This window comes from Calidris pugnax, unplaced genomic scaffold (genome assembly GCF_001431845.1).
Source record: "Calidris pugnax isolate Ruff unplaced genomic scaffold, ASM143184v1 scaffold54, whole genome shotgun sequence".
In the NCBI taxonomy this organism is placed as follows: domain Eukaryota; kingdom Metazoa; phylum Chordata; class Aves; order Charadriiformes; family Scolopacidae; genus Calidris; species Calidris pugnax.
In genome coordinates, this window is record NW_015090864.1 from 16,281,921 (window position 1) to 16,292,340 (window position 10,420).

Consider the following 10,420-nt stretch of genomic DNA (forward strand, 5'->3'; position numbering starts at 1 on the left):
CACTCAAAAAAAAAAGCCTAGTTCAGATATTTGTTTATCCGTTATGAAATGCACGTGGGAGACTATCACCAAGGAATCCGACAACATTACGCTATTAATTACATGCCAACTCAATGAGGAAAGATTTGATTTCAGTCAGCTTTGCAGGAAACTTGAAAAGAACATAATACCATATAACCGTCAGTTCGTTAACAACTCGCCTCCAACGCTGCAGAGCCCCGACTCCCATTATAAGCTCTGCTAAAGCCTGGCTAGGAAAACAAGTCTCACACAGTGCCCTGCATCTCACCAAGGAGAACACACTGTCACTGGTCATGGGAAATTTAGAGCCAGCCGTGACAGCCCGAACAATGAAGTGATTTACACCAGGTTTGTATCTACTTTGCTAACTCATAAATTCTTACATGCAGGTGCATAGCCCAAGACCGTAAGGCCATTTGCACCATGCCTACTATTATGTGGGGCTTTCAGTGCACTTATTAATGCAAATGTTAATATAGACCTGCAAACTCAATTCTCTTTTATGGTTTATATAATACACCTATCCCAGTCTCTCTGGGCATGTACACTCATTTTATAAAAATCACATGTATTAAAATGTAACTAGATGCCTACTCCCACTTCAGCAGGCTCCAGGCTGCACAGGGAAAAAAAAAGTCTTCAAGTTCCCAGGTACTCAGGAAAAAAACTTGAGTGGTACCAGTCCCTCACAGTTAAAGCTTATACCTGATATTTTGGTCCAAGAAGCAAATTTCAGAGAAAGATTTCCCTGAAAAGGCTTGATCTGAGGCCTGATGGCAAAGGGATATTTCCAACACTGGCAAGACCCCTTCTATGGGTCTTAACAGAAGAGGTCAGACCAGGACTAAAGCTGCTCCTGGAAAAAAAACAGTGAGAGAACAGGGGGAAATAGTCAGTGTAGCTGTCACTGTGATCATAAATTGTCATTATGCAGTTTGTTCATCTGAAAGGACGTAACAGCTGATGACAGGTCAGTTGTTATACTTGGTGTCACTGTGAAGCCAAAGGAGTGAGGTAACAGGGTTGTGGGGGTGACTTCATTACAAGCTGCTCCATAACCTCCTCCTGGAAGAAAGAGCGAGCAGTGGTAAATGAAAGCTTTGCTGAAAAGCAGTTTTCTCTAGAGCCTGGGCCCAGATCTTGTTCCTGCGAGTTTCTGACAGCTTTCCTCCTCCTACCCAACAAAAGGACATGGTAATAAATCTTCGTCAGTAGAAATCCAGTACCCCCCTGAGATCAGATCAGCCGTGGTTGGTATCCAACGCACTCCCAGGTCACAGTGCCTCGCTGTGTCTGCAGCCAGAGGTCATCTGAAACTTGAACAGGGACTTTTGTCCCTCCACCGAAAGGCTCTGTGACATGAGCACCGCCAGCCCTGACCAGGCGCTGTCGTGTGGACCTGCCCAGTCCAGGACCTGCTCCGGGCAGGGGTGGCTTCACAAGGGACAATGCAGAGTGGATCCCATGTGGAGGTGGCCTGAGGTCTGCAGGAGATCAGCCACCAGGGTGATTTTGGAGAATGTTTCTGTAGGAGACTCTGTGGTTTGGAGTCTCTTCCAGCATGAGCTTTCCTGTCTGTGCTTATCTGTAATTCATCCTTAATAGGTCTGATGTCCCCGAGGAAGCCTGGGAGGATGGTGCAAAGGGAAAAGGGGTTTAAGAGTTGCTATGCTGGGTTGGGTGAGTCCTGTCTATGTGTAGAAGGCCTTTGGTAGTGTGAATCTCTGGATGAGCAGTATCCATGTTCAGAAACTCATTTGTCTGTTCACATCAGGCTCAAAATGGGGGCACTGCAAGTGTAAGCATGGGAAGGCCAAAACTAGTTCAAACTAGAGGAGCCTGAGGTCTGCTGTGCTTGGGTTTTTTAAAGGTGCTATGGTCTTTGTACCGAGATTAAATGACATTTCTTGTAAGAGGAAAGGTCCTGGCCTGGTGCTCTGGGCTACAGTTTCCCCTCCCTTGCACTGCTGAGCAGCCTGTGCTAAGTCACCTTCCCGCCACGGATGTGGGTAAACGTTAGCGATGTTGTGTGATTCATGGTTTAGTTTGGGGTCCTTTGGGAGGAAAGGAGCTGTGTCAATGCAGAGGAGTACAGGAATATTAACTCAGGTTAACCCAATTTTGTTCTTGGAGAACCAGAGATCTGAAAGTCATATGTGCTCTGAAATTGCGGTTTGGAAAATACTACAGTCAAGGTGTGTGTGTATGTGACCTACAGAAATACCTCATCTCACCACTGATTTACTCACACATGTAAACTTCATTTTTCATTCAGCTGCCCCGATTTATTTCCTGTTCTTCCCTCTTTTTCCTTCTCTTGCTTGTTTTGAAAATGCTGGTCAACACATGTTAAGCCAGAGTCTCCAAAACCAACAAAAGAAAGTTCAGGAGAGGCAGAAAGAGAAACAGCTGAATAACGCTGCCAATTTTAAAATGAAGATAAGTTATACGGGACCTTTTACTGAACCAACAAATATTTTATAGTGTTCACCATTTGGGGCCAGCAGTTCTTTTTTCCCCCTCCATTTTGAGCTAGAATAGAAGGTGTGTAATTCATCAGGAATCTGTACACGTTTATGTAGCTTCAAGAAATATCACGGTCATGCAGGACTGACCTACTGTGTCTTGACTTCCATGTCCATTTTTTCCCCACTACATAATGTTCTGTACCCTTTCCTCTCTGTCTCATTCCCTCATTCACACATTCTTTCCCCTGTTGGTTTCAAGCCATCTTTGCTTTGTCAATGTTACCTGATAACACAAAGCAGGGTTTTAAAGCCAGTTGTTGCTGTTTGGCTTGAGCCGAGCGGGGGAGCACCAGGGATGCTTCTTGGTCCTACGTAAGTGGTCGGTCTTTCCTTTGCTGTTCTCATCACCACACACGTGTGATATTCTTAGGTCAGAATTCTTAGATCCAAAGAATAAAACATAACTGTAATTAACATTATTTAGCACACCCCTGAAGTCATCCAAGTATATAAAAGTTATGAGTCTGGACTCGGCGAATGGTAAGGGTCTGAATTGTTCTGAAATATTTGAATGTGCCACGTAGCCAGAGTCTTTGTATGTTGTAAATTGGAGTAGACGTATGTGCTACGGCTTTTATTCTCTGGCCTTCTTCTCTAATACTGGATGCAGTATGCAAAAAGACATACTTAGAGAGAAGAAATACTTAGATGTATATCTTCTTGTGAAATATTTGTGTATTATTTTGACAACAGCCAGGTGTAATGACAATGTACTGGAGGTAAGTGATGCTGTTGCCCAGTTTAAGGATGGTTTGCCTGCAAGAACCCTGGGGTTTATTTTCTTCAGGTGGGCCTTTCTGACAGCAGAAGAACAAAAGAAAACATTTTAAATGTAGGAGAATGCTGGAAAATTCTGCTCTTAAATGTTTTTGAAATGGTCAAAGTATTGCCTAGGTATGTTGTCTTTGGACTTCAGAAGCTCATTTCCATCTCTGCTAAAATGGGACTGCAAGCTACCTTGTGAGAGAGTTGTCACGATCAGCCAGTGAATATTTATGAAGAAATTTCATGGCAAAAAAAAAAATAATAAATGCTACATATATTATTAATAATTATGTGAGTCCTGAAAAATACCATACTATATCACAAAGCTGGTATTGTCCAGTGACTACACTCTTGGCACTGCGTGCTACAGTAAACTGTGTACTGAAAACTCATACTAATGGAAAGGTATACAGGATTCCATTGGTAAGTGATTTATAGTGACTTCCTATTATAAACAAGAGGGAACAAATATCCTGCCTTGCTGGTTTCTTTGGGCGGATGGTGAGAGCAGAATGAGACATTCCTGGCCAGGCAAAAGCTGATTCTCTGGATGCTTGCAACTGGGAGCAGAATGAAGCACCAGAAAGTGAGGTACAAATGACAATCCCTAATTATAAATGATTGAGTTTCCACTCTCATAGTGCTTAAAACTTTCCAGTTGTAGAGCAAAAAACCACTTTTAAGTGATTTCCAAACTTGTAGCAAAAAGATGTTTCTGACGTTTAATATTAAATAGACTTAGTATAGGACCTTAATATATGCTGAAAACCTACCGACATCCTTTCACAAGCAGCACGTTGCTTTCTGAGGCAGAACAAACCACCTTCAACAGCAGCTTCTTTTTGGGCTTCAATTAATAAATATGCTATTGAGCACAACTGTAGTTTGTTTAGGAAAGTTATTTGTGCTGGCCAGTGGTATGCTGTTGATAAACTTCAGTGTACACCCTATCAAATAAGTCTTGGGAACAGTGTGGAATATAATAATACATCGGCATCGGCTTTCTCTGGAGTCACTTGCCTTGATCTGAGCTTGACAAGTCTGTAGGGGTTGAAATTTGTGTCAGAGCCTGCTTTGCTCCAACTAGTGAGAGGACCATGCTTTTTCAGGAGAAACCAGAGGTGGCTGCTACGTAGGGTGTGTTAAAGTTAACCCCAGCACTTGGAGAGGGCAGCTATGGGGCATCCTTGGTACCTCGTATAAAGTGCTGCCTCTCACGTAGTGAGAGGGGGCTCCTGAGTGAAGTGAGAGGTCTGCCCATGAGCACTTAACTCTGGGGTGAGTCCTGAGCTGGGGCTGCTCGGTGAGATTCAGTATGCTGCATCATTTTTCCATTCTTTCCATCACCATTTCCAGAGATGTTACCCGGTCCCAGTGCCATTTCCTCATTGCCTGAGAGAAGAAATCTAGGAACGTGTTGTGCGATGGTCATGAAACTGAACACTTTCCATGTTGAGAATGCTGTTCTTTGGTTATACTCATGAGGCAGTCTCACCAAATGTTGCTTTTACAGTTGAAATATACTTTGCAATTGTTGTGTGGGTATGTCAAATATCAAAAGCTTTAATTATCAAGAGCTTTAATTAGTAGTTGGGGGCATAGCAGGTAGGTTGCAAAAGATGAAGAAAAAGCAAAATGTCAAACAAGAGTTACCTTTTATTTTTTAAACTTCATAAAACTTTGTCATTTATGTTCCCTTTCTTGTCAATGAAGGGCCAGACTTGACCAGACCGCGATTCTTTCGGGCTGAGCTAAGCAGTTAAGGCTGTAGTTACACCAGGCGTTAAGTCTCCAAAGGAGAGATAGAGCCCTCCCCTCATCCAGCTCACAGCATTTCCATGGGGATGATAACGCTGCCCAAAGGGAAACAGTGGGAGGAGGTGGCCATGGAAGAGAGCTTCGTCATCTGATTTTGCAGCAGCACCCAGGGGTGTTGGACTGTGGCATTAGATAGGTGGGCTGAAACCCCTTCTTGAAGGACACGTCTGTTGTTTGTGAATGGAGTCTGGACAACTAACCTGGATAAGTACGTTACCTGGATGGCAGGTTCATGGCAAAGCGAGGTGAACCCTGCTCTTCCCTTTGAGCTGGATCGAGTTTCATCGGCAAGATGTCAAGGAGAGCGTGGCAAATGGTCTTTGTCAAGGTGGTTATCCCCATCCAAAAAGATGATAGTAATACATATTTCCTTCACTAAGGGCTGTTCAGACAGATGTGAGCTGCTTGGATGCTATGGTAGTGCAAACTGAGATATGCTGTCAGAGTTTTGGTGTAGTAGACAAGGATTTTTTGGCAAGAAAAATGGGGCCTGTGCTTTGAAATGATGGATTTTCAGACTTCATTGTATTAACATGCTTTTACAGCAGTTATTAGCAAGAGCTTTGCAAATTATCAATGATGGTTTTATTGTAACCCAGTTTCGAGTTTCTTTGACATAAATTATTTGTTTGAAAAAACCTAACATCTGAATGGAATAAAAAAAAGAGTTGTAATTCAGGAAAAATCTTCAGCAAAGTTAAAGAATGGATAACTCTTTGCTTCTGGATTGTGTATTTTAGCTTTTATATACCATGGGCAAGCCACTTTCTTTTAGAGTTGGCAAAACACCAGTAAAAAATATTTGCAAATACTCCTTCAAATAAACGCTGGAATTGGAATGTATGTCACCATTCACACCTACTTTCCTCAGAAGTTTGTACAAGCAATTTTTTTGTTCATAGGAAATATTTTCCACAGCAAAAGAAGCTGACAGATGCTTGAGAGAGGTGTATTTATATCCAGGTTTGCTCTGGCAACGACATTCTCTATTACTTGCCATTTCCATTTCTATACCTACTGACCTATTCAGTCCTAAACCTCCTCTTTAAAATTGTCTCTATTTGAAAAAAAATTAAGCAGGGCTAAAAAATTATTTGTAGCCAAGTACAGCATGAAGAAGGAGACTTTTGGTGTCATGCAATACCTCTCTCTGGATCAAATGGTTTCTTTTTTCGTTGGTTCCCTCTCCTCTGCATAGGTTGAACTTCCCCCTCTGGAATCCCATTCAAGCATTGATCTAGGAGAGCTTAAGAGATACTGATTTAAGATGTGCTCTTTTGGAACAAAATGTAAACCTTGGCGCCACTTTCGGGCATTTATTTATAAAGTTGCTTTGCAAAAGGACGGAGGCCAGCTTGGCAAACATCTGACCTCTGAAATCACAGCTGGTCTCTCTGCATTTCTATGGTGAGACTGTGGTCTTCAGTGGCCACCTCCGAGGGCTGGGGAGCGCGGCTGGGCTGAGTTGTTCGATGCGGGTTGGCTGTGTGAGAAAACGGGCTGCTGGTCAGTGGTGGGCAAAGTCACTGGTAACTGGAGAGCCACCAAGGGTTGCAGTGTGCTTTGAGACCACTGGAAGCTCAGTGCAAAGAAAAGATCGGCTTTTAATTAATAATCTGATGGAAATCTAGCAATAAGGTTGATCGAGCCTCATAAAGAGGGGGCATTACTTTATGAGAATTATGCTGCTTTTAGGAGCTTTTTGAGTCCTGGGGCCGTTAGTGCTGATGCCGTTGCTGTTTCTTGTGACTCGTTCTCCATGGGCATGGCAGTTGGACATGGCTTCTCACTCCTCTGTAATATATTTCTGTGTCAGGATAGCAAGACTGAATAAAGCTTATACATTTCTGCCTGGTAAATATTTCTGGCTTTTCAGAGACGTGAGAACTTTATGAATGAACAAATGTGACTCTTGATGGGAAAGTGTAGCTTATGGCTGTGATGCAATTTCATCTTTGAAGGCTGTTAACCAGGTGTGCTTGTTACCCTTCTCAGCCTGCCTCTGTGACTTGAGTCGCTGCCTGGGCAAGGGGCGCATTAAAAACCACACACATCATGTGTGTATGGGTGAGAGTCCTATTTTTAGCACATACAAGAAGGCATTCACTGAAGGGCAATGAAGCTGATTTTTATTTTTAGGTTTTGCGATTCCGTATGTCCTTGGGATTTATGTTTTGAAAAACCAGCTCTATCACTTCGCAAAATGTAGGTGGACCTCCAAAACTGGCTTTGTTCTCACTATTGCCAAAATAACCAAAATACTTTTTCCCAGACAGGGCTGGTGTGGAATTCACTGGGCAGGGTTCAGCACTGATTCTACCAGTGTGGTTCTGGTGAGGCTCAGTGAAGTTCTACCTCACTGAAGCCCATTTCTATAAGATCATGTCTTGGGAATGTCCCCACAGTAGAAATGTCCTAACAAAATTTTTATTTGGAAATCTGTTATCAATTTTTGAATTAATCTTGGGTTATTTTCCCATGTGCCTATTCCATGACCTTGCTTGTTTGAAAAACTATTAAAAGAAGAGAGGCATCAATTTTTTTTTTCTGTTTTCAGAAACTCTGGAGAATGGACCAAATAAGTGTGAAAGGTGAGTAAGGGACTTCACAGTTTTCCAAGGTAATAATTCTTACAGTTTTCCTGACATCACATACCTCTGTAAACTGTATGTGTGAATATTTGTTATTGCTTGAATCTAGCGCAGCTAACAGAAAAGGAACCAGCAAAGATGAAACGTACTGGAAGGAGATCAACGCAGCTATGGCCCTAACGAACCTTGCCCAGGGGAAGGATAAACTGCAGGGAACTACCAGCTGCATCATTCAGAAATCATCACATATATCAGAAGTAAAGACTGTTAAAGTGCCATTAGTTCAGCAGTTTTAAGAGATGGGTCCTTTTTCTTTTTCCTGTCAAACGGACATTTTCCTCACAGGATTGGTTTTCAGCAAAATCAGATTCACAGATATGAGGCAAATGTGGAAAATAGGCCCTCTTTTACAGTATGCTCAGTTTTAAAAAATAACGTTCCTTCCGACTCAGATGTTTTCATTGTATTAAATGAAATGTTCAATTGCTTCTATAAAAGGCATGTAAATTATAAAAAAAACCTGTTTTTATCAAAACATTAACTTATTTTATGTTAATCAAAGTGCGCATAAGATGTTTGCATTGCTATTACAGTAAGTGCCTTGCTTTCAAAAAATAAGCTATAACGTGGGCATAGTACAACAGTATTATGCCTCAAAATGACAATGCCATAATGCTTAAACTTTGTATATTATTCCAAGTGGGCTTAAAAAGCCTAGGGCTAAACACATTACTGCTGGAGGCCCTGGAGGATTGTGCTTATTTGACTTGTACAAATTGACGAGTCTTAATGAAATTGTTACATCGTTTTCTCTCTTTTTTTTAATCAACAGTGTTATAAAAACTGTACAGTACGTTTTGTCAAAGTGACAATGAGGTTGTTATGCATGTTTCTTACCTGTATATGCAGTATATTAAAATACCAAAATCATTCCTTTGAAAAGTGCAATACTCTAGAACACACAAATTTAGGAAATAAGTTAATTGTTCAGATTATTTTGAACTTATACATATGCTCCCAGCTGTGTTGCTCACTAAAGATTTCTAGATGCGAAGGTTCTAGCCAGACTAGCTGTAAATCCAAGTTGAATTTCTATAATTGTAAAGCTTTGCTAGTGACTTCCTGAAGTTTTGATAGAAGTAAAATTGATTTCTTCTTGTACAAAACAAAATCTATAGTGCCATTTATTATTTGCAGTGGAGCTCAAAAAAGTTTCCATGGTGGATCTCACTACTTTAATGTGGTTTAAACATTTTTATTTTGTAGGTACTGCATAAATGAGGAGAGTTGATAGACAGTTCACATTTCAGTGAGAAAAAGCTATAATATAAACTATCAAAGCCCAAACTAGAAACACAAATGGGAAATGAAACATTGAAAAATCTCAGCATTTAAGGTGGGAGGGTTTGAAGTAGATACTAAACCATGTATTAAATGTCATGTCTCTAAACTTGACTGCTATTGAGTGTAATGACTAGCATAAAACCAGGTATATTTTTAAGTTTATAGGGAGGTGTACAAGTTATTCTGAAGTCATATAACAATAGTCTAATGAGGTTTACAGTGCTTGAATAAACAGTGGCAAAGTCAAAAACAACTTATACTGAATCAGTTACAGAAAACTGGAAAAGAGCTGATCGTTGCTAGGATTTGGATTTTTTCCTGTGGGTATCCTGTCAGTTTCTTTCCTACTTATCCCTTTCCTTGTTTCTCTTTTTGGTGAGCCATCAATGAACAAGACAAGACTTTAGTCCTGCTCCCACTGAGTTTAATGGCAGAACTCCCACTTCAGTGGAAGCAGGACTGTGCTAATGATGACACTAATTGCAAGTAGAGGCTGTTCCAGTTGCACTAAAATAGTCAAGATGCATTGCAAATATCAGCCTTGGTGTGACTTCATAGGAAACTTCTTGATGTAACATAACATATTGTTGGGTTTATTTAGTGTACAATGAAAATGATTTGATATGAAAATATTTTGTACATATATATTTTTACTTTGTTTTCTAAATTGCTGATTTGCATTGACTTAAAGTGCCAAGCAAGAAATGTATGTCTTGACTGTATGAACAGTTGAAGTATATGTTTTACTGACTTGCATCATTATATGTCTAAGATTCCATAACATTAATTTTTGATACTTTACTGGATTTTGACATAATAATGTGAGTTTATAACTAATAGCGGAGAGTTAATACTTCACTTTTGTTCATACTATTGTAAGTTATTCTGGTATTAAATATTTTGTGACAATAAATTGATGGTTTTGACAAGCTTTTCTGTTAGAAATATTCACAGTGTTTTTGTCTGTATAAAAGACAACAAAATTTGTCATGTAAAAAAGGTACTTTTTGGGGACTTCTCTGGAGTAAAACTGGAGAAGGCAAGCCATTGTATAAACAACTTGTTCATGGTTCTTTTTTTAAATGATCAAAGCACAAAGAATAATCTGTAAAACACATCAAGTGGGTTTTAAATTTAAGAAATACTTGGCATAATTTCTTGTTACCATTTCCTTTATTTATTTTTTTTCTACTGCTGCTTTAGAGTTTTCTGAAAACACAAATTCTAATGAATTATGTGTGTGTCTTTTTTTAAATAACAAAAATCATGATCAGTGCTGAGCCAACAGCTAATGAAGACTCAATAATTATTTATGATATTGGAAAAACAAACATTATTACTATTGCTCTTCTT

At 40.1% G+C, this 10,420-nt stretch overlaps 1 protein-coding gene across 1 annotated transcript in view; it reads left to right on the forward strand.

The window, feature by feature from the left end:
• MKX (mohawk homeobox) overlaps positions 1–9,999 on the forward strand; it is a 57,416-nt gene extending 47,417 nt beyond the window's left edge. The window contains exons 7-8 of the mRNA XM_014944875.1: positions 7,690–7,723; positions 7,833–9,999. Coding sequence (XP_014800361.1) covers positions 7,690–7,723; positions 7,833–8,019 — 221 coding nt within the window. The 3' untranslated portion in view covers positions 8,020–9,999. The remainder of the gene's footprint in view (positions 1–7,689; positions 7,724–7,832) is intronic.
• The last annotated feature ends 421 nt before the right edge of the window (positions 10,000–10,420 follow it).